The sequence below is a fragment of the Microtus pennsylvanicus genome, chromosome 3 (genome assembly GCF_037038515.1).
Source record: "Microtus pennsylvanicus isolate mMicPen1 chromosome 3, mMicPen1.hap1, whole genome shotgun sequence".
NCBI classification, from domain to species: Eukaryota; Metazoa; Chordata; class Mammalia; order Rodentia; family Cricetidae; genus Microtus; species Microtus pennsylvanicus.
This window is the reverse complement of record NC_134581.1, coordinates 34,630,060-34,654,478: the sequence shown is the minus strand read 5'-3', so window position 1 is coordinate 34,654,478 and position 24,419 is coordinate 34,630,060. Positions and strand designations below refer to the sequence as shown.

At 40.8% G+C, this 24,419-nt stretch overlaps 1 protein-coding gene across 2 annotated transcripts in view; it reads right to left on the bottom strand.

Annotated features, from left to right (window-relative positions):
• Positions 1 to 24,120, bottom strand: part of Cep162 (centrosomal protein 162) — a 75,363-nt gene extending 51,243 nt beyond the window's left edge. The window contains exons 1-10 of one of the 2 annotated variants that reach the window (XM_075965050.1): positions 23,835 to 24,120; positions 22,638 to 22,757; positions 18,685 to 18,796; positions 15,167 to 15,313; positions 14,707 to 14,890; positions 12,913 to 12,980; positions 4,801 to 4,919; positions 3,334 to 3,364; positions 2,809 to 2,925; positions 377 to 568 (exon numbers count right to left, since the gene is read on the bottom strand). In XM_075965050.1, coding sequence (XP_075821165.1) covers positions 377 to 568; positions 2,809 to 2,925; positions 3,334 to 3,364; positions 4,801 to 4,919; positions 12,913 to 12,980; positions 14,707 to 14,890; positions 15,167 to 15,313; positions 18,685 to 18,796; positions 22,638 to 22,694 — 1,027 coding nt within the window. In that variant the 5' untranslated portion in view covers positions 22,695 to 22,757; positions 23,835 to 24,120. Of the gene's footprint in view, positions 1 to 370; positions 569 to 2,808; positions 2,926 to 3,333; positions 3,365 to 4,800; positions 4,920 to 12,912; positions 12,981 to 14,706; positions 14,891 to 15,166; positions 15,314 to 18,684; positions 18,797 to 22,637; positions 22,758 to 23,834 lie in introns of both variants that reach the window. The other variant, XM_075965049.1, reaches the window with a different exon arrangement.
• Positions 24,121 to 24,419: the final 299 nt, after the last annotated feature.

The window sequence follows — 24,419 nt, the reverse complement described above, 5'->3', positions numbered from 1 at the left end:
GATCTTCCTTCAGCTTCCAGCCCGAGTTCTGAGTTCCTTCCTTTCTGTCTCTCTCCCAAGGAGGCAGCTTCTGCATCTTTCCCTTCTCTCCACTTCTTCCCTTTCCCCTCCATAACCCACTAAATAAATGCCCACTTTCTCTTCATGGCGCACTTCTCGCCTGCTGCACGGCTCCCTGCCTGGGACCTGTGCCACCATTCAGGGTCCTGTGGTGTCTTACCATAACACCCTTTACATTCAAACACTAAGAAGTCATCACCACAGCAAATTGTATGTAGAATATACTCCAATGGACACTGTCTAAAGAGGGTAAATAGTAGAGACAATTTGTCTGTCCGTCCGTCCATCATCTTTCTACCAAAGCTGTCACCTTTACCAGATTCTGTGGTGGAGATGTTCTTTGAAGACTCTTCACTTTCTTGAAGATAATCTCTTACTAAGCTCTTGACATTTTCCATAGTGCTAGCCTCGATTCTTGGTTCTCCTGTGTCTCCCAGAGAATGAGCTATATGACAGTAAGCCTGATGCAGGGCTTCAGTGTCACCACTGCTCTGTCCGTAAGACACACCTGTTGAAATAAATGCAATTCCCAGGCATCACAGGAGACAAATGAAACACTGAAGTCATTCCTTAGTCTCTTAGGAATGGTGAACAAGGTTGCAGGTCAACAGCAATATTAGAAAAGCAGAGTCGAGCAGAAACCTGGGTAGGCTATGGGTATGAACTCATAGCAAGTAAAGACAATCTTGATGTGGCAATTGTCAACTCTGATGTTACCAGTCCCTGCTGTCTCACTGTCCTGAACCAGCCTCTCTGTGCCAGGTAAAACTGTTCCCATACCTCCCAGATGGACACATTCCTGAAGGATCCTGCCCTTGCAGGGTAATTCTCACCCCGCTGTGTGGTAATCTCAGTCTGCAATGGTTCCTACTACAAGCATGCTCCTCAAACCCTACAAACTACTGATGGCTGTGTCATTTGGTTGAAGCTGCTATGACTCAAAGCCCTTTCCTGATGGCAATGCCCAGTCCCGTGTCCTTTCTGAGCTTGTAAGACATCAGACATCATCCTCTACCTGGCCACGGTTTCTTTTACACACTTTCTTCTACCTACTACTCCAGTCAGTGCTTTTCCATTTTTTATTATCAATGGCCCATCAAGTGGTCTATCTCTAGTCCTTTTAAAATCCTCTGAATACTTTTGAAAAATCCAATTAATTCTTCCCTTTCTCCTCCTCTCCATCATTCCTTTGTTTTAAAATTATTATTATTATTTATGTGTATATAGTGTGCACATACAAATACAAACTACACAGTGGAGGTTAAAGGACAACACTGGAGTGGTTCTCTCTGTTTACTTATGTTGGTTCTAGAGATTGGGTCACCAGACTTGCATGGCAAGTACCTTTACCCACTGAGCAATCTCTCTGAACTCTTCCCTTTGTTTTTGGAGAAAGGATCTCATGTAGCCCAGGCCATACCTTTACTGGCTGAACCACCTTGCCAGCTACAAGACTGGGTCATATTATATATAGCTCAGGTTGATACTAAATTTGCCATCCTTCTGTTTCAGCTTACTGAATGCTAGGATTATAAGGATGCACCACAACACCCAGAAATTTTTTATTTTCTATTTGAAGAGGAAAACTATATGAAACAAATCTAGACAGTAACGACCCTTGGAAGATGTTGGCCAAAAATAAGAGTTATGACAAGATAATGTAGTTTGACTCTTCTTGATTTTTGATCTAGATGCTGATTACATGGGAGCCTTCAGTGTTTAAAAATTCATCAAGCCAGGGACCAATGAGATGACTCAGCAGGTGAAGGCGATGCTAGACAAGCCTTAATATATGAGTTTGACCCTCAGAAGCTATGGCAGAAGAGAGCTGACTCCTGAAAGTTGAACTATGACACATGTGTACCATGTCATTCAAGCCCCAGAGATACACACTATACACACATGCACACAATACAAATAAACAAATAGATAAAAGTGCACTATATACCAAGACACATGAGCTTTTCTGTAACAAGAAAATAAATAGTAAGGCAGGCGGTGGTGGCGCACGCCTTTAGTCCCAGCATTTGGGAGGCAGAGGCAGGTGGATCTCAGTGAGTTTGAGGCCAGTGTGGTCTACATGAACTAGTTCCAGGACAGGCTCCAAAGCTACAGAGAAACCCTGTCTCAAAAAAGGAAATTAGTTTAAAATTAGTATAAGTAACATACAAGATGTTTAGAGTTGGTTTGTGATTTCTACTGTTTTTTATCCAAGGGTCTCAGTTTACTAGACTAATCTAAATAAGTCCTCTGAACCCCCAAAGCAAGATGGTTAAAAAGTTCCCATTTGCAACTAATAATGTGGGAAATCAAGAATATATTATATTCTATAGCAAAACAAAATATGCCGCCTGGCACAATCCTAATTTCATGGAAGATCCAAATGACAATGATGGTTCTACTGCTTTATAGTTTGAAAGGGCAATATCACACAACTGTTCCGAGCTTTAGGGAAAATAGTTCAGAATCTAAGGGTGTGACACAGCCTGTGCCTAAGGAGGGAACAATGTAAAGCACAGCCGGGACCCATGTCCATTTCTCCTACTCATGGCGAATTGGACAGAAAACCATGGATGGTACAACAACTACTTAGCCCTCACCTACAGCTTCCCCTTGTATTGACAGCATAGTCAATCTATGAGATTGAACATCCTCAATGTCCAGATGGTTATTACATGAAATTTTCTAGAAAAGAAGCCAGTTACTCACAGAGCATCCTATAGTTAGTCAAGTTTTCACATGCGTTACCTGTTCCCGCTAGTTCACCAGCAGTCATTTCTGGGACGGCCTTTGCTTTAGGGGTTGCTTTATTTTGATAAGCAAGGTCAACATCCTCAACAGAGTCTAAAGAATCAAGCAGCACAACTGCAGGAACATAAACAAAAAACAAGAAGTGTAGGAAGCTCTGTGTGTTTCTTGGTCCAATAAAATTAGGCACATGCAATGCTTAAAAACAAATATTTACATATAAATGTTGTTAGTGTATAATCACGTGTGTTTCCACATGCATGATTTTAATGGTATATACAAGATAATAGGCTAACATCAAAACAAACATAAGTGATTCCATATATCTAGACATTTATTTGGAAGGCTTGAGAAAAACAGAAAAGGAAATATTTCAAACATAATAGGGTCAAGAAAGGAATAAAGGACAAATGACTAAGAAAGGTTAAGAATTTTAATTCTTTGAGAAAGATTCAAAATAAAAACATTTTATTCAAAATTATTTAGATGAGATTTTTGAACAGTTTACTTGTCAATAATATTTACCATTAGCCAGCATGCCAGTTTTCTCTTCTTCCTAAATTAAAAGAAAATTACATGTTTTGAAAGCAAGATTATATGGAATGACCACAGTTTTGAGAAGCAGGAGCTATGAGAGGACCAGAAACATTTTCTAGGTGTCTTCATCAACACTTGTCTGAGCCAAAGCTGTACAGGAATTTTTACCTGTTCCTTCTAAACCTGGACAATTGCTAAACCTGTTTTAGGCCTTAAGAAGATTTGCCTAAAGTACCTAGAGGTCACCTGCTCAAAAATTATGTCTCAAAAATAATGTCTTTTTTTTTAAATATCAAAGTAACAGAGCTATGTCACACAGGAGCCTACAAGTATAACATCAATCAATTGTTCAAAACTTAATTACCAAATATACATCCAATTCCCCATTTTCTCTACAGTCTGAAGGACATACCTTCAGACAGGCATGCTACCAAATGGCAGGAGAGATGCAGTTCTTCATTACTAAGGTTTTTATGTAGCATCGCCTTTGATTCCCTTCTTGGGCAGGCAGTGTAGGGTCTTCTAGAGTTAACACTTTAGCTTTTTATCATTTTCATTTTTACTCAGCTCTCTGGGAGGGTTCCTATTATTATGTAGATTATACCTTCTTGATAAATGGTAATATCCTGCTCTTTATTAATTTTCATTAAATACTGGGAGTGCTGAATTTCAAACATAAATACCATGAATTTCTAAAGATATCATGAGGTCACATTAATTTTTCTGTTAATTTAAAAATCATTTTGCTTCTTGAAAACTGATATATGTATATACACTTGAGATGTATTATATAAATTAAAAAACCAAAGCATTTATGTATAACTTCAATGTGTTTCTATTTAGATAATCTATGGCTTTATATAAGCTTAAAACATCTTGTTCTAACAGTGCCTCAAAAAACTGCCCAGATGAAGACCAAAATAATAAATAGTAAAGATCCCACTAACTACTATTATATAGCTACAATGACAAATTATTGCACATACGTAGTATTTAATGGCAGCCTTAAACACACCTTGGTAAGAACTAAGGGAATGACAGTACTAGAGCAGCAGCCTGTATGCGAACAACAGAGCAGTGTGATTTTTTTTTTATCTTAAGTACAGGAACTCCAGATACTGACACTGCCAATCTTACCAATCCTGAGAAGAGCTATTTACAGCTTCCACAAGGTCAGGTCTTACAATGATGTTAGTTCATAGATCAACTGAAAAATAGCATCAATATTTAATTGTGTTCAATTGCTAAAGCTTACCTTAAAGCAATTATGCAGCAAAGGTCATCCTATAAAAAAGCATCAACTATTATGATTGTTTAATGTATACTGATACCCTGAGACTTTAAGTTAGCAATGAGCGAGGCCACAAGGAACTCTGCACCTTAAGTCTTTACATGGTGAGTTTGCCAAGCTGATAAAAGCAGTCACAAAACTGTTAAAAGACAACTGATATATACCTGTGTGAAAACATCTGCTTTTCCTGACTCAGAGGTCTCTTTGGGATGGGTCTCTTCATCTTTAGTAATCAAAGGTACATCAACATCCTCTGCATCTTCAAAATCATCACTGTATGTTTCTGAAGGAGATTATTGTTAGAAAGATCATACTGTCAAAGTTAAAATTCAAAAAAGTACTACTGGCTTAGAAAGAAAATATCTCCAAATATAATCCTCTGGGGTAATAGCATGAAGGTACCTCCCAGGATCTCCCTCCTTTCCTTCCTTCTTTCTTTTTCTTCCTTCCTTCCCTCCATCCCCCCTCTCTCTCTCCTTTTCTCCCTCCCTCCCTTTCTCTTTTTTCTTTCTTTCTAACAAATAAGTTCAAATTAAAATGAACACAATCTTAGGTTTATTTTATTTTCTGTACTTTGACATATCCTTATATAAATACTGGCCCTATATGGCTTTTGCTGTTCTTCAGTCCTGAATAATTCTTGGTGTAAAGCTCTTAGACTATGTCTTAGTGCCTTTGCAGTGGGAGAATAAAGGGATCTCCAAGTTAACTGATCTCATCAGTCTACTCATGGGGCAGGTGGGGGCAGGAGTTATACAGCCAACATCTCTTTCATCAATTTTTAAGTTGTTTATTATTTTTAAATCAAAAGGCTGACTGAGATCAGTGGGGTAAAGGAAAGGAACCCTTTTTCAGAATGCAAGGAGTTCCAGTGTGGAGACCGTATGGAGATGTATGTGAAAGTAGTGCTTAAGAATGTGACCTGGAACCAGAAGGCTAGACTCAACTCTTCACCCCACTACTCCAGCTTCAGAATGACAGACCATTACAAAACCCCTGGCCTTACTTTTCTCACCTGTAGAGATGACAGCTGCACTTATCTCAAGGAACACTGAGATCTGAGAGCTAAGCGGCATCTAAGGAGTTATTTCATATGTAACATGCACAAATATGATGTGTAATAGTACTGATTGGCAGTATTAGAGCTAGTTTTGCTTAATCTACATTAAAAGCTAATGAAGACATATCATTTTTTATCTTTTTCTCTTTGCAGTGGGAAATGAACTTGGACATGCCAAGCAAGTAGTCAGCCCCACCTTCTAAATGGGAAAATTGCTAATGCACATTATTCCAAACTATATTTTAATGTCTTCATTTAGTAACTGAACAAATTATAGGAAAATATTCCCATATAACATATGAATGGCAAGCCTCCTTCCTAGGAATCTGTCATGAACAGAGTTGGTGGGAAATAAGTCACTAGCAAGTGACACAGAAAGGAAAGGAAAAAGTAGAAGGAAGGAAAACATGTCAGAGCTTTCAGAATCATCAACGTGAATTAAGCTGACACAAAAATGAGGGAGCAAACCAAACAGGTGGTCATTTTGAGAACCACCTGGGTTGGTGCCCAATCCTCCAGCCACAGCGACACTGAGTGATGCCTGTAGCGTATTACACATTCAAAATATTCTCTATGCTTAACTTCAAAATTATGACTTTCAAAACAAGAACATGTTCTTAAAATTCAGAAAGTAAACCATAGGCAATTAAAGTCTAAATGCTCCTTTTTGGAGCTATTTCCATCCTTTATTGGCAAATTTACCTGTAAGCTCTGAGTATAATGCAATCTGAAAATCCTCCTGTCATGTCAGGACTGAAGAAACTGGATTTAAATTCCATTGTGAACAATTAGACAAAACTGGCAGTGGGCTGTCGGAGGAGCTGCAGTCAGCAATGGCATTTATGGCGTACATCTCACTGGTTAGCACAGCTACTCTGCTACAATGAGCACACCCCCGAGAGGCAAAGCCCCAGGAGTTTGTCTCCAGAATGCCCCCTGCTTCTGCTGTGCCGTCTTCTGCTTGCTGCTACCGCATTCTTACTGCATTTAGCATGGTGGGACTGTTATGTGAAAGAATCCCACTGAATCTAGTACAGTGTGATTGTTTTATGGGAAAATTCCCACTCTTCACGGGGCAATTTACATGCAAATCATAATGAAGATGAATTTTTATAGAGCAACAGCACTTAGAGATGTGAGATTTGCTAAGGATGGAAAATAACAACAAGTTCCATGCATTACAGACCTGTGAATTCTGCCTGTGGAAAAAAACAGGCTGGGACCGAAAAACGGCAATTATGTCCCTGCATCCAAGGTTAGGTCTGAGTTCTTTGGTCTTGTAGCTTACAGAATTATTCAGGGGTTTCAGTGTGTACCTTGTAAAACCAAAGTTGTGAAAAGGAATTAAATGACCCTATTGTTTGTAAGGAAAAGTAGATGGTTAGCTAGACCGTCTACTTACTGGAGTAAGGTTTTGTTTGAAAGGAAAAGTAGATGGTTAGCTAGACCGTCTACTTACTAGAGTAAGGTTTTGTTTGTAAGGAAAAGTAGATGGTTAGCTAGACCGTCTACTTACTGGAGTAAGGTTTTAGAGCAGAACTAGGACAGGAATCTGCTACCCTACTGCAAACAAAGGTAGCAAAGAACTGGCTGAAATACACTTGGCTTGAATAAAGTTTTGTTAATCAATAATAATAAAAAAAATCATTGTTTTGGAGTGAAGCTGTTATAGTGGAAAAACTAATACAAGGAAAAATGTTTAATTACATGAGCTTCTAAGAAAAACATGTAACTTGTGAGCATAATGTGATTTCTTCCTATGTAAAGATTTTGTTTTTGGAAAATATGTAACTTGTGTTTGTGAGGTGATTTCCTTCTTGCATAGAGATTTTTGTCTGAGATAGTATAAAAGGATTAAGAGAAAAATAAATAGGAAAAGAATTAAGTTTTGCCTCCTCAGATAAGTCTCCTGTGTGTTTGTAATAGCTGCTGACCCCACATCTCCTTTCCAGTTTCTCTGACCTGCTGGAGCTGGACTCTGGCACAAAATATAAGAAGTAATTGTTTTTAGCTCAGATAATTTGCAGGGACAAATGTAATTCTGAAGAAATATAAACAAATGAGACGTGAGCTCCACAATCACTGAAGGGGAATACATTTTTGGAGTATGAGGGAAGGTGAGGCAATTTAAATGAACTGAGAAAATGAAGAGTTCTGAGAGGCCAAGCAATGCAGCAGCTGTGGGGCAGTAATGAGGTGGGCCCATTCAGCAGGAGTTCCAGGGGAAATCTGCATGGGTCCCTGAGGATGAGGGTCCTTCTGAGTTGTCACAAAATGCTAAACCCTTAATATAAAGGCTGTGCCAGGAACTGGAAAACTATAGCTTGGACAGTTCCTTCAGGAAACTTTTCAACCCCAACCTATGAGTAGCAGGCTCTCACTGAGTACTGGGGATTATTAGAAGAACCCTCAAGAGGGAATGCCATAGGTCAGCAGACAAACGATGCCCAGAGTGGCTGTTCTAGACACCACTAAGTGAGACAAGAAGTGCCTAAATGGACCAAGTTGCAAGACTGTCTACCAGAACAGGCTTAACACCCTTTTAAAGAAAATGAAATCCAGATATCATAAAATCTACAACATCCAACAAAAGAAAGCAAAGAATAGTAAATGGAAAAAAAGCAAGCATATTCAACAAATGGTGCTGGCACAACTGGATATAACATGAAGAAGAATGAAAATAGACCCATATCTATCACCATGCACAAAACTCAAGTCCAAATGGATCAAAGCCAACCACAATGAACCTCATAGAAGAGAAAGTGGGAAGTATACTTGAACGTATTGGCGCAGGAGATCACTTCCTAAATATAACCCCAGTAGCACAGACACTGAGAGAAACAATTAGTAAATGGGACCTCCTGAAACTGAGAAGCTTCTGTAAAGCAAAGGACATGCTCAAGAACACAAAATGACAGCCTATGAATGGGAAAAGGTCTTCACTAGCCCTACATCAGAGAGCCGATCTCCAAAATACACAAAGAACTCAAGAAACTGGTCATCAAAAAACAAATAACCCAATTAAAAAAAATGGGGCACAAACCTAAACAGAGAACGCTCAACAGAGGAATCTAAAATGGCTGAAAGACACTTAAGGAAATGCTCAACATCCTTAGCCATCAGAGAAATGAAAATCAAAGCATGTTTGAGATTCCATCTTACACCTGTAAGAATGGCCAAGATCAAAAACACTGATGACAACTTATGCTGGAGAGGATGAGAGGTAAAGGGAACACTCTTTCATTTGGGTGGCAGAGCAAACTGGGACAGCCCCTTTGGATATCAGTATGGCGATTTGTCAGAAAATTGGGAAACAACCTTTCTCAAGACCCAGCAGTACCACTTTTGGGTATATACCCAAAGGATGCTTAATCGTACCACAAAGACATGTGCTCAACTACATTCATAGCAGCATTGTTTGTCATAGCCAGAACCTGGACACAACCTAAATGCCCCTCAATTGAAGAATGGATGAGGAAATTGTGGTACTTTACACAATGAAGTACTGCACAGCAGAAAAAATAATGACATCTTGAAATTTGGGGGAAAATGGATGAATCTAGAAAACATCATATTGAGTGAGGTAACCCAGATCCAGAAAGACAAATATCATATGGACTCACTCACAAGTAACTTTTAAACATGAAGCAAAGAAAAATCAGCCTACCATTCACAATCCCAGAGAACCGAGGCAACAATGAGGACCCTAAGAGAGACATACATGGATCTAAACTACATGGTAAGTAGAAAAAGACAAGATCGCCTGAGTAAATTAGAAGCATGGGGACCTTGGGAGAGGGTAGAAGGGGAGGGGAGAGAGAGGGAGGGGAGCAGAGAAAAATATATAGCTCAATTAAAAATAATAAAAAAAGGACCATGCATTCATAAGGAAAGAAATCTGGAAACAAACTGTGTCCGCACTAGACATGTACCTTGTCTCCTGTCATCGTTCTGTAAACAATGCAGAGTGACATGTACTTAGCCTGCATGTACAGGTGTAAAGTAAGTAAACCAGAAATGACAAAGCATACAGGCATGTGCACTAGGCAATTGTAACAGGACCTGAGCATCTAGTACCTGCATGAGACTAAAGCTCCAGATACATGGGAGTGGATACACAGGCAAAGAAACTATAAGAAATTATGAGTGAACTTATGAGAAATGAGGTCAGAAGAAAAAAATGGAAAAAATGCAACTCTATTAAAAAAGAAAGAACGAACAAAAGAAAGAAACCCTATATTACGAAAGTAGTGTGTATCCCTGTTATATCAGGGTCTCACTACAGAGTTTAAACTGGTCTTAAATTCTCAATCCTCATTTATTAATTGTTTCTTTCAGTGTCTGTGCTGCTGGGGTTATATTTAGAAAATGGTCTCCTGTGCCAATGCATTCAAGTATACTTCTTACTTTTTCTTCTATAAGGTTCAGTGTGGCTGGCTTTAGGTTGAGGTCTTTGATCTATTTGGACTTCTCCTGAAACTGAAAAACTTCTGTAAAGCAAAGGACATGGTCAACAAGACAAAATGACAGCCTACGAATGGGAAAAAGATCTTCACTAACCCCACATCAGACAGAGGTCTGATCTCCAAAATATACAAAGAACTCAAGAAACTGGTCACCAAAAGAATACATAATCCAATAAAAAAAAATGGAGTATAGACCTAAACAGAGAACTCTCAACATAGGAATCTAAAATGGCTGAAAGACACTTAAGGAAATGTTGAACATTCTTAGTCATCAGAGAAATGCAAATCAAAACAATTCTGAGATTCCATCTTACACCTGTAAGAATGGCCAAGATCAAAAACACTGATGACAACTTATGCTGGAGAGGTTGTGTGGAAAAGGGAACACTTCTGCATTGCTTCTGGGAATGCAAGCTGGTACAACCCCTTTGAATGTCAGTGTGGTGATTTCTCAGAAAATTAGGAAACAACCTTCCTCAAGACCCAGTAATACCACTTTTGGGTATATACCCAAAGGATGCTCAATCGTGCCACAAGGACATGTGCTCAACTATGTTCACAGCAGCATAGCCAGAAACTGGAAACAACCTAAATGCACCTCGATCGAAGATTGGATAAGGAAAATGTGGTACATTTACACTGTGGAATACTACACAGGAGAAAAAAATAACAACATCTTGAATTTTGCAGGAAAATGGATAGAGCTAGAAAACATTATTTTGCATGAGGTAACCCAGACACAGAAAGACAATTATCACATGTCCTCAATGATAGGTGGTTTTAAACATAAAGCAAAAAAAAAAAAAAAATAGCCTACAAACATGATCCCAGAGAACTCTGACAACAATGAGGACTCTAAGAGAGACTTACATAGAACTAATCTACATGGGAAGTAGAAAAAGACAAGATCTCCTGAGTAAACTGGGCGCATGGAGACCTTGGGGAAGGGTTGAAGGGGGTGGGGAGAGGCAGGGAGGGGAGCAGAGAAAAATGTAGAGTTCAATAAAAATCAATAAAAAAATTCTCAATCCTCCTGACTTAGGTTCTCAAGCCTTGATATCAGCCACCATACCTAGTATAAAATATTCTTTAATAATGAAGATAAATCATATTCAAACAAGGAAAGCTAGGAGACTCTGTTCTTAACAACATTAAACTTGATGGTTTAAACAGGGTTCTTCATGCTGAAGAAAAGAGTATGTGCAGAAACGGAAATCCATACACAGGAGCAGAATACAGACAGACCTGACAGTAAGCAGTGGAACAACACAAATCTTTACAAGGACACACCTCACATTCCTTAAAAGAGTTTCATCAATAGTAGAATATATTCCAGTGTTTTAAGACAAGTAGAACAAAAAATACCTATAAATAGACACTGAGGGGTCGAGTTTTGATGCTCACATATTCATATAATATGTATATGTATATGAATAACAATTCATATAAAGTATAATGTCACTTGAATACCCTTTAATAAGGTAAAAATATGTATGATTTGTATCAATTCAAACAAAAATACAACAAAAAGGTTTAACTAAAAAGCCAAAAGAGGGAATAGAATCGAGTTTTATAAGTAAACCAGGAGAATGCGGAGCAAAAACAATAAAAGAGACAGAAAACAAGCTAGATGTATAATCCCAGGATTTAAGAAGCTGAGGCAGAAGGATTGGTGTGCGCGGTCATGGCAAGCTTGAGCTACACAGCAATATTATTATTTCAAATAACTAAAAATGAAAACAGTTAGCAATCATATCACTCACTAAACACCATTTGTAAAGGGTAGATGTGTGGTGATATTTTGTTTGTGTTTTAACGAATAAAGCTTGCCTGAATATCAGAGTGCAGAGCTAAGTAAGACCCTAGAGGCCAGAGAGTGGTGGCACACACCTTTAATCCCAGGACTGGGGAGAGGGAGGCCAAGGGATCTCTGTTAGTTCAAGGCCACCCTGGGCTACAGCAGATTGAATCAGTCTAAAAGAGAAACAGAGCTCAATAAAGATGGTCACAGTACTTGGGTCCACTTTAATCCCAGCACTGTGGAGGTGGAGGCAGGAGTGATATGGCTGGGCAGAGAAGACATATAAGGTGGGAGGAGACAGGAGCTCAGTGCAGTCTGAGGCAGCAGCCAGAGCAAGCGGTCTGAGGAGGCAGTCTGAGGATAGGATTACCCCTTCTGTCTGAGCACTGGTGAAGGTCTCCCTAGTGGCTGCTCTGCTTCTCTGATCCTTCAGCTTTCACCCCTAATATCTGACTCTGGGTTTTTATTAAGAACAATTAGAATCCATGCTAGATACTTATCAATTACATACCAGAGGTGGCCATGTTATTCAGAAAAACCATTTTAAATGTAAAAACAGACATATCACACTTTTAATACCAGCACTTGGGAGGCAAAGACAGAAGGATCTCTGAGATCAATGACAGCCTGCTTTACAGAGTAACTAAAGGTCACCCAACAAAGTAAAGCAAGACTTTATTTTTTAAAAAAAGGGTGGGGGGCGGTAAAGAAGGAGAAAAGGACCACTTCCTGGCACCACACAGTAGAGGTCTTCTGCCTTTGGATCCCCACTATCTTCACCATATGAGGCAGTGGATTCCTCTTAATCATTTCTTAGTTATTGAGATAATAACACAGGCACTGTACACTGCTGCTCACAGCATTCTCTAAGGCAATGTGGTTTACCTTTTCGATACTGTTCTTATCAGTGTCTGTACTATATGTTGTATTATCTTTTCAGTGAAGTTACCTGGCAGTCCCTCATGCTCTGATTCATTCTTATGCCCATCTTCAGCTGGGTCCACACTATCTTGATAACTGGAAAAACATTTAACATGCAATATCACAGGTTAATATGTATTCATACAATGTATGTTGCATTATTTGTTTCAAATTTTCTAAAATTATGTCTTCTCAAGTACCATTGTTCTACCTAATTTTTACCAAAGCTAAAAAATTAGGGTGACTGAAGGAAATGTTTTGAAAACAAGATTCTTAAAGCCTAAAACTAATTTGAACTGCAAATAATCAATAGAAAATGTCATTTTTTTAGATACAAGTACACACAATTTTATGTGTGTACGTTAATATAAACACATCTCATCCCATGAACCAGGTACCTCTTCTTCATTAGAGATTAGAAATTATGAGCTATGAGGAAAATTACAGGAAGGCCAAAACAACAACAAAACTCCACAAAATGAAGTTAGCATTTATATGCTAATAAGCAATGTAACTCTTAGTGGAAGCTGATAGGGACCTGTAGTGATTTGGATGATAATGACCCCCATAAGTTCATATATTTGAATACTTGTTCCTCAGTTGGTGGAACTGTTTGGGAAGGATTAAAAAGGTGTGGCCTTGTTGGAAAAGGTGTGGTCTTTAAGGTTTCAAAAGCATTCTCAGTTAGTTTTCTATGGGGGTCTTCTTTTCCTTCCCAGTCATCAGTTCGAGAGGGCAAAGGGACAGAAAGCTTTGTACATGGCCCATGATCATGAACGGAGATAGCCCTCTGGGAGACAGACTTCAGTAGTCAGTTCAACTTTATTCTAGAATAGAAGGATCATAATCTTCCTTAAGTGGCAGGCTCCTATCACAAGGCTTAGTATGTGGCAGTAGGGTCCTATCAAAATGGCTGGAGCACTTGCCTACCTGCCCTGTGGGTCGTCAAGGGAAGAGTGTCAAGGGTCACCTTTGAGATAAGGTCAGTCCTCCAGGCCCAGAGACATTCTCCAGATAAGGTTAAGTAGATTGCAAGGAGCTTTGCTGGGGAAAGGGAGTCTTCCAGTTGCTATGGTAGACTGCAACCTCTGATCAACCAGCAATGCCTTCCAACATCTCTCCTTGCCTGGGCTTGTGGATCTAGATGGGAGCTTTAGGTGTTCCTGCTGCCGGTTGCCATGCCTTTGCTCCACCATCATGAACTCTTACCTCTGAAATACTAAGCACATAAACTTTTCCTTCTATAAGTGGCCTCAGTCTCTGTGTTTCACCACAGCAATAGAAAAGTAATGAGGACAGGGCCTTAAATCAGTACCTGGAACGCTTGTGAGAAATAGAGTCCACTGCTTCTGACTGAAGACTCTTGTTAACTGTCACCTCTACAATGCTGAATGCAGCTGGTTAAGTGTACTGCCATCTCAAACCCCACAGCCCATGCCAGTCTACTTCATCTGTGAGACTTAGTTCTAATGAGCCACACGCCATGATTCTCCCAACTCTTTCAATTTCATGTTTGTGTTCTTAAGATCCTAGATAAGACCATAACCCAATTTTCATTTATGAGAAGAAAAACAGCCACACGGTTAATTAAGTAAGATGTTTGGCACCAAACCCTGGCCTTCACATACACACACACACACACACACACACACACACACACACACACACACACAGAGAGAGAGAGAGAGAGAGAGAGAGAGAGAGAGAGAGAGAGAGAGAGAAAGAATGGGATTTGTCTGTTATATGTTTACCTATTAGAATTCATGCACATACAGAAATATAGAAAAGAACAAAAATTAGTTAATGTTTTTACTATATTTACCTCTGTAAAGCTCTGAATTGTGCGGAGTCATCAGAATCTAGTTCTTGATTTAATTTGGAATAATCAATAGAAGACGTCAAGCCTTTTTCAAGTCTGGCAAAGAACTGCTCTTTCTCTTCTTGTTCTTCTAATGTGTCCAACCCCAACCCCAGGGTACTATGATGGAGCTCAGAAATAACTAATTCTACACAGAAATGAATGATAAACATATTTTGTTAACATGTACAACTTTGATAAAATTAAACAATCCTTTTGCTGATGTTATAGAGGAAACCCTCCACCCATCGAGCATATCAATGAAAGGCTGTAATGTAGACTTTGTGTCTAAGTTGTGACCCTGATTCTCTGGGGAGATCATATAATATGATATGTGATAGAAGCTGGGGGACAGTTGAGCCCACTGCTACGAAAGTCTGAAGTACAGTAGCAGTGACTTCCCGATTCACATTTCCCTTCTCACCATTTGCTTCTAAGCTGTCAACACTTAAGATGGAGGTTCCACTGCTCTTAAGAAATTGAGCTTTATCAGCAGACTCCTCTTCTGTGTCCATAATAGGTTGGGAAGCCTTCTTTGTCTTCAAATAGCTCACATTTGTCCTAAGCACTCCTAGGAACAAGACCTTTATAAGTTGGTATTCATATTTATATTCAGGTAGTTTTGTTTAGAGAACTGTTATGATCATTATGCCAATGCAAGGAAACTGTCTTAAATGATTTTGTGCATAATGGCTACAAATCTGTCATATTAAATAAAAATAAAATAACTAGAACTAGAATTTACAAAAGAAAAACTGTAATTCTGCTTGATTATAGTACCCTTTGCTTTAAAAAGAACATTTTAAAGGTTTGCATAAGATTCCTAACCCAGTTTTGCTGCTTGACACTGACTATGAAAAATATGAACCAACATACACAACTCAAGACAGGGAGAATAGGTTCAAGGACAAATACAAGGTCTAGACAAGTTCCTTGTAAATACAATTTCAAGAAAACACCAGAACATCTCTGAAGTCATCATTTCTCAACGCTGGGAAATTCTCACACGAAGGTATGTGTAATATTTTTTGGAGAGGCAAGGCTATCACAGTCTGTAACACATTTCTGAATTTCACCCTTTCTCTGAAACTAAATTATAAGAGATATCAAATGTATTTCATGATTGATTTGTGTCATGGTCAGCCTCTGCTATCAACCTGGCAAAAGCCTGGGCTCCAGAATCAAGTTTTTTCCTGGCTTTATGTCAATAGTGGCCTTAAGAACTCACAGTAATTTCCACACAGTTGTACAGAGTTAGGATCTACCCGGAGCCCGCAGATGACCGAGTGCAAACACAGTGGTTGCTGTGTCAGCTCCTCACTCCGGCTCTAACGCTGGGCTCAGCAGATGTGACCCTGACTCACCAGACAGACCCTTTAGCCTTATGACAAATGAAAAAAAAAATCAAAACCCAACATTCTATGAGAATTTGTTCAGTTTTGATGTTTACTGGTAGGTACTCAAGGCTGGTAATGAATGAATCCCTGTCCTTAGGATGGGTACACAGGTCCCTCAGAAGCTGCTTCAGTCTGTGGCAGGACTCCCACCTGGTGAGTACAACAGAGCCTGGTACACAGAGTGCACAGTGAGCTCACTGAAAGCTTGTGACTGGAAACAGTGCAGGCTGCACTGGAGTGGAGTGGAGTGCAGCTCTCACGTGTTACAGAAGTCTAAGGGGCTGTGCTTCACCTAGCTTTGCCTGCTTCTTTTATTCACTGCATCTACTTTGAACTGAGACCTTCTTAAAAACAACTTATAGTTTTAGTTGTTACAGGTAAGTATTTTTGTTCTAGGAGTTATTCTTTCCTTTTAGAATATTTGCATATTTATGCTCTGGTTTAGTACTTTCTAGACAAAAGGCTTCCATTCTAATTAAGCCCCAAATCTTGGCAACATTTCCAAAGTACTTTTATCCTATGATATCTTTTTTGAACACTATGGGAAAAATAATTCTAGAAAAAAATTTCTTTATAAGCATACTTAATAGTTATGTGGTTTAAGGAATTGACGAAAAATCACCTGAAGTTTTCACTGAGAAACTCCTTTAATGTACCACAGTTAAAAACAACTAACAAATAACATCATTGTCAACAACAACAACAAAATGTAAGGGGCACTGTGGAGTCTATGCTAACACAGGAAAGGAGCACTGTGGAGTCTATGCTAACACAGGGAAGGAGCACTGTGGAGTCTATGCTAACACAGGGAAGGAGCACTGTGGAGTCTATGCTAACACAGGGAAGGAGGAGCACTGTGGAGTCTATGCTAACACAGGGAAGGAGGAGCACTGTGGAGTCTATGCTAACACAGGGAAGGAGGAGCACTGTGGAGTGATGGAGGAAGGTCATTGGTTAAATAAAAAGAAACTGCTTGGTCCTCATTGGTGAGAAGATAGGTGGGAGGAGTAAACAGAACAGAACACTGGGAGGAAGAGGAAGTGAGCTCAGATTCCACAGCTCTCCTCTCCAGAGCAGACGCCTCAGAGAGACGCCATGCTCCCAGCTCCCAGGCAGACGCACGCCATGAAGCAAGCCGCCAGGTCAGACATGCTGAATCTTTCCCGGTAAGACCGGTGCTCACAGTTTATTAGAGATGGGTTGATTGGGATATCAGAATTAGCCAGTAAGGGCTAGAGCTAAAGGGCCAAGCAGTGATTAAAAGAATACAGTGTCCGTGTGATTATTTCGGCGCATAAGCTAGCCGAGCAGGCGGCTGGGGTGTTGGGGACGCAGCCCCGCCGCTTCCAATTACTACAGTGGAGTCTATCCTAACACAGGGAAAAAGGAGCACTATGGAGTCTATGCTAACACAGGAAAGAAGGAACACTGTGAAGTCTATGCTATTGCAGGAAAGGAGCACTTCCCATCCACACAAAGCTCCTAAGTCCAGGAGTGCCATCTGATGTGGAGTGCCCTGTGGTGTTCAAGGCCCAAAAGAATAAACCCTTGTGTTAAGAGGGAGCTGGGAGATTACTGCAGGACTGTGGGAAGCAGTGACATGAGCCTTACTGGACAAGGATGTTAAGACGAAGGCCTATGACAGCAGGGAAGCAAGGGCTAAGCAAGGCATAGAGGCTGGGATCCAAAGGTGTTTCTAGAAGACAGAAGAACTGAGCATGGTGCAATCACACGATGTAGAAGGGAGGGACACCATCAGAGTATACAGAACTTCAATTGTCACTTGAGAGAATCCAGGCTCAACATTGTTGGGGAAAAATGAAAAAGAGAAACAAACAAACCCCACCAACAATAATAAAAGCCATAGGTAAAATCCTCCCCTAGACAGGAGAAATAGAAATGCTATTTGTCATCGTAATTGTGCTTAACCCTGACCCACAAGTACGGAGAACACAGTAGCAGTCATGGTTCTTCACAATTGGGGCAGCAGCAGAAGCAGAAGTCTACGTCAGACACAGTGTGATTTGTGATCTGATATACACATCATAGACAACACTATATACGATGCACACCTATTATATGTGTGAGCAACACTTAAGGTCACACTGCAGTTGTAAAATGTGACCAGGAACATCCTGGGGAAAGTATAAACACAGGTCAGAGAAGACAAAGGCAGCTGAGGCAGTAAATTATTGCTTTTCACTACTTAGTAGCAAACTGTGATTCCAAATCCTACTTATTTGTTAATATGGTTACATGCATATAGTGGCAGATTAGTAAACCACTTGAAATTTATTTATATCATATACAAGATATGATAATATGTAAATTATTTGACTAATCTTAATTTAAATGATCTCAGTGCAAATTAATGCAATAAGACATTCTGAATTACATAATGTGCAACAAAGTAGAACAGTATGAAAATCAAATCAAACCTCAGTTTTCTTTACAGTTTAATGATGCAGTAACTGCAGAATTAAGTCTTGACTGACCTCTTGTGGTCAAATGATTTAAAACAACAAAAAAAATTATCAGTCTTTACCTTCATCAAAATCATCCTCAGTTATCCACCAAGGCACTGTATCTTTCTTCTTCATTTCTCTTTTAGGTTGTTTCGGTGTTTTGCTTGAATTTTCAAAAGAATCATCTGAAAGCTAAATAAGATACAAATTGTTAAATTTGAAAATACAGTTCAAATTACAAAATCCCAGATATGTTTTTTCTTTAGCTCTTTCACAGATCAATTATCACATGAATAATAGTCTAAGAAAGAATGTGTAAATTCCATTTCCAGACTTAGGTGGTCAAACTTCAAAATGAAGCATATGTCTTGGAATACTGACTTTTGTCACATCTGGAATTAAGCAAGGAACCATGGTGGTGGAATGAAAACAGCCCCCGTGGGCCTACTAGGAGGCGTGGCCTTGTTGGAAGAAGTTGTGTCACTGGGGGTGGGCTCTGAGGTTTCAAATGTTCAAGCCAGGCCCCGCGTCACTCTCTCTTCCTGCTTTCAGCAACCTCTCCAGCACCATGTCTGCCTGAGTGGCACCATATTTCCTGCCACGATGAAAATGGACTAAAACTCTAAAACTGTAAGCCAGCCCCAATTAAATGTTTTCCTTGTAAGAGAGTTGCTGTGGTCATGGTGTCTCTTCACAGCAATAGAAACCCTAAGACGGGAACAAAATAAAATATGAAAATATGATATACATACTTGCTTAGAAAACAAAGAATAGACCCCATATTCTGGACATTTTCTAGGGTCTAAGAGTAAGTGGCAATTTAGAAAACTTACTACAATGACTCTAGAATAGTCTCTGTGAGTGAAAAATGAGGTAACAGAAATAAACATTCTGCTCCAGATATTAACCAACATGTATCTGTCCCTTCCTACTCCCTAGCTATTTTTTTTTTACTACAATTCTGAATCCCTTTTTCTAACCCTAGTTACCTCCTTAGCTTCCTCTTCTCCTACTTTCCTGGTTATACACCTGCTCGGTGCAGGACCTCCAGTACCTAGCAAGTGGTACCTGGAGCAAATGTGGGATTAAGGGAGGAATACTAGAGTCTGTTTTACATTGGGGTGGGGGGATACAGGATGAGTTCCTCATCTCCACCTCTCTTGTGCTCTTATCTAGCTTTTCCTTTACAGAGCAATTCTTGAATTAACTGCTCAGCCCCATAAAATGTGGTTTCATCCAAAATGGTTTCCCTCAGGGACCAGGAGGCTTTCTAAACGCCTCCTGCAAAGGAAATGAGATCAAGTCATCCGCTGACCACATTATGGAAACCAACACCTCCTGGAAGGCTCTACCTATGAACTGAGGTGCATCCTTCTACTAGGCTCCTCTTCAGTTCTGCGGCCTCACACACAGCTAGTTAACAGCTAGGGGCTCCTGAGCCCACTTCTTCAACACGAGATTTTCCCTACACTACATTCCTCTTCCTTTTCCATTCTCACTCTGCATCCCACCCCCCCCACCCCCCAATCCCCCATCCCCGGACGCCCTAGGAAGAATCATGTTTATCATGTGCCTTCCCAGGGGCAGGGCTGCACCTGGTTCCTCCCACTTTATCTTTAAACAACGTCGCAGAGATTTCTGATGAGAAACTGAAACCCAGAGGGAACGACTGCCCCCACTGCAACTGTTAAAGAGTGATAACAAGTAGGACCCAAACTAACTAAGGACTCTGCTGAGGGCTGTCTACTTCCCACTACTGCAGACAGCTATCCATTGGGACAATACCAGGGTGAGTGACTAAACTTCCAAGATGACATATTTTCACCTGCTACATGGAAAATACTCTCAACAACTTGATGGAGTTTTAATTTTTAAAATGCTTAAAAAGAATTCATTGTCTTCCAGGTAAGGAAAGGGGAAGGTGTAACAAAAAATCACTTTATTTCAACCTGGACTTCTGGTATCTCTATCACTTTCCAGTTTGTCTTAAAACATTACTTCCATATTGAAACGTTCCACTCCTTGCCCTCAGCTCCGCGGTTTCTCTGTCTACATACAGGGCTAGAACCATTGCCGATTCCGAGCGATGGCAAAGACAGGAAGACAAATGATGATGGCCCATCCTTCCAAAACACTGTACGTGTTCTGCCTTTCAAATCTTCTATACTGCTTCACAGGCTATTATCATCAAACAAAAGCAAAAAGCCTGGCCCACACATAGTATCAGTATCAGGGAAGATAATGAAGATTGGACCCTTCATAAATGAATATGCTGTTGGTGGGAATAATAGTGTGTTGGGAGCAGTGAGACCCCAGATCCTGAATTTCTTGTAATCCCCTGATCTGAGTGCCTACAGCTGTTCTGAGCATGAGACATTCAGGAGTTCCTGATGGCAGGAGAGTGGTTTCTGGTGGGTTTGGCTGGGGTGTGGCTATTTCTATATAATCTGCCCCTGAACACAATAAAAGGGGGATTCTGGGGGAATTCAAGGATGACCCGTGTCACTGTCTCTCTGTCTGTGTCTGTCTGTGTATTTTAACCTCCAGCCCCCTTGCCCGAAGCTCGCCAACTGGGTGCCAGCGCACAGAGTGCAGACACGGAGGCGCGGTGAGCAGCAATTGTGTATGACACAATTTCACTTCTAGGCACATATTCAGAAGACATTAACATCCATCCACACTCGAAGTTGTATGGTTATTCATAGTAGCATTATCTATGACTGCCCAAAGTAGAAGGATCTCGATGTCTGTCATCTGTAAACTTAACAGTATATGCACAGAATGGCAAGCTACTCACTAAAAGGAACTGATGTCAAGACATGCTATAACACAGGACTGAGGTCATTGGTTAAATAAAAAGAAACTGCTTGGTCCTCATTGGTTAGAAGATAGGTGGGAGGAGTAAACAGAACAGAATGCTGGGAGGAAGAGGAAGTGGACTCCAGACTCTACAGCTCTCCTCTCGGGAGCAGATACCTCAGACAGAGACACCATGCCTCACTCCCGGGCAGACACATGCGATGAAGCAAGCCGCCAGGTTAGACATGCTGAATCTTTCTGGGTAAGACCGGTGCTCACAGATTATTAGAGATGGGTTGATCGGGATGTGAGAATTAGCCTGTAAGGGCTAGAGCTAAAGGGCCAAGCAGTGTTTAAATGAATACAGTTTGTGTGTTGTTATTTCGGGCATAAGCTAGCCAGGCGGCTGGGGTGTTGGGGATGCAGCCCCACCGCCCTTATTACTACACTGTTGCATTGGAAACACTATGTTAAGTAAAAGAAGCCAGCCTCCAAAGACCAGACATACAGTAGGGTTCCATTTCGATGAAGCCAAAATAAGGGACAAAAAGCCAATAGTGGTTACCCAAGCCTGGGGAAGGACGAGCGATGAATGCATTCTACGGTTGACTATGGCAAAGGTTATAAAATACTAAAACAGTGGTCACATACATTTTAAACGGGTGAGTTATATGGTTTATAAATTATAACTGAAGAAAGTTAACTTTAAAAAATTGGGTTTAACTACTCTCTTAAAACCAGATATTGAATCATAACTTTGAGCAAAATGTTTGTTCAACAATTTATCATAATGATCAAGGGAGTTAGCATGCTTCTTAGAAACCATGATGTGGTGTGTGTGTGTGTGTGTGTGTGTGTGTGTGTGTGTGTAAGTGTGTGTACATCCTTGCTCACGTATGCATGCCACATGTACCATGGAGGGAATGCTACATTCACTGGGAACTGCTAAGATAGACTAGATAAGATGATGGCATTGCGCTAACAGATGCCAGCGTCTGAAATGAGAAGGAACCGAGAGCTTCTGGGTATCTTCTGGAAGTGAGATGAAGGCATTGTGCTAACAGATGCCAGTGTCTGAAATGAGAAGAAACCGAGGGCTCCTGGGTATCTTCTTAGGAGGCGCTGAAGGGATGAAGGGATGTGCTTGCTGATGCGGTGGTTGTGTCTTTAGAGGAAAGCTAAGGAGGGGTCTTAGGTGAGATTTACAATAAAGCTTTAGAAGGCTTGAACTTACCTCCTTCATAAATTGCTCAAATTCTTCATCAAGCTCTTCTTTGGAATAGTGAGCCATACTTAGTAATTTTCACTTCACAAAGAAAGCATCCAGAAGTATTTAAGGCACTGGAAACCCTAACTGACAAGACATAAAAATAAATCTCTTGAGAAAATCATCATTGAAACAACACTAAATGCCTGAAAAACTTCATCAAGACAGTATAAAAATCACAATTACAATATGCTAGTGGAGTCCTAATTCACTGGAGCAAACGCTTGTGAAGGTTATCTTCTACTCACCGTCTGTAATTACATTTCATCCAGTTGTTAAGGGGAGGGCTCCACATTTTCCACTGTGTTTGTATTTGTCTCTACTAAAATCTCTCAAAAACCAGGTCCTCAGAGAGAATTTTTTTTTTTTAAGCAGGAAGTGGAAACAGTACTTTCTCCTTGTAAAGAACAGCACAGTTCGGGCTGCTTGATTCAAATTAATGGTCTTGCAAAACAGATTTCCTACAAGCAGGGATGATGTTTCCAGACATAAAGTGAATTTATAAGACTCAGAATACAGTAAAGAATTTAGTGGTGCATGCCTGAAATCCCTACAATAAGGAGACATAAGGCTTTCTAGTTGGAGGCCAACCTGGGCTCAATTAAGCACAATTAAGTAATGCCTAGTTTAATGATATACGCTAATCAGTACGAAGTGTTTCTTTGGAATTAAAGGCAGGATAACAGAAACAATGCCCTGAATATCTTGAGGGTGATCTAGCCAAGTTGCAGCTCCTCTGAGCTCAACTCTTTCCCCTGGGTGAGCCCATCTTCAGATCTGTCCTAGCTTTTGGATTCAACTCTCTGGGGCAGCACAAACCCTGGTTGCTTTTCTAAGGGACTGGGGCGAGGACTCGAGTGTATAATATTCACTCTAACCTGCAGGTCAACACCTAATGCCTTTATTTGCATTTCTGACCAAGAGGTCCAACGGAGTTGGACAAATAGCTTGGTCAGAGAAGAACCCCACGAAAGGGCCCTCGGACTGGTGGTGTTCAGGCTGCAATTAGTGCAGATTTTGGCGGCTGGCGCGAAGCAAAGACGCATCCGACTTGGAGTTTGGGCAGAGGAGCGGAGTAAGGCTCAAATAAAAGTTGGGGGCCCGGCCCGAGGTACAACCTGGAAACAGCGACAGGGTCGTGTGCAGAGACAGCGCCTGACCTACCTGCTACCAAGAGCCCGCGCTTTCCCGGAAAGTCCCGGCAGGCCAGCTGTTGTCAGGGCAACAGACCTCCACAGGCGGGCGGGCTCCCGCAGTCACGTGACGTGACCGGCCACGTGACACACTGAGCAGCCACACTAGCTGTACGTTTCCCGGAGACTTTGCAAATGGAAAACTGAACCACCGGGCTCCGCAGGATGCTACGCCCGGGAAGGGAGGACTAGGGCAACGCAGCAGCGCGCACACCCCGCTTTTCCTACGCTCTTGTAAATCCCAGCGCCGCAAGCCTAACGCGAGGACGGGACGCAAGCGCACAATCCCGAGCCAGCGCACGGCTTCCTGGGAGTTGTAGTTTAACCCCCCGGTGCTGCTCCTTCCGCAGAGGCTGCTCTTCTTTCCAGTCGTTCCCACCCTTTGCATTTGAACATTGTTTTCTAGGTTGAAAGTTGTAAAAATAATTTACGAGGTTGCATCTCCTTCACGTAACAAGCCATGTGTGGGTGTTGTGAGAGGAACCCAAACCTGGTAGAGCTAATTCTAGTGTTAGGAGAAGAGAGGTCCGCCACCTAGTGGACAAGCATTTGAAAA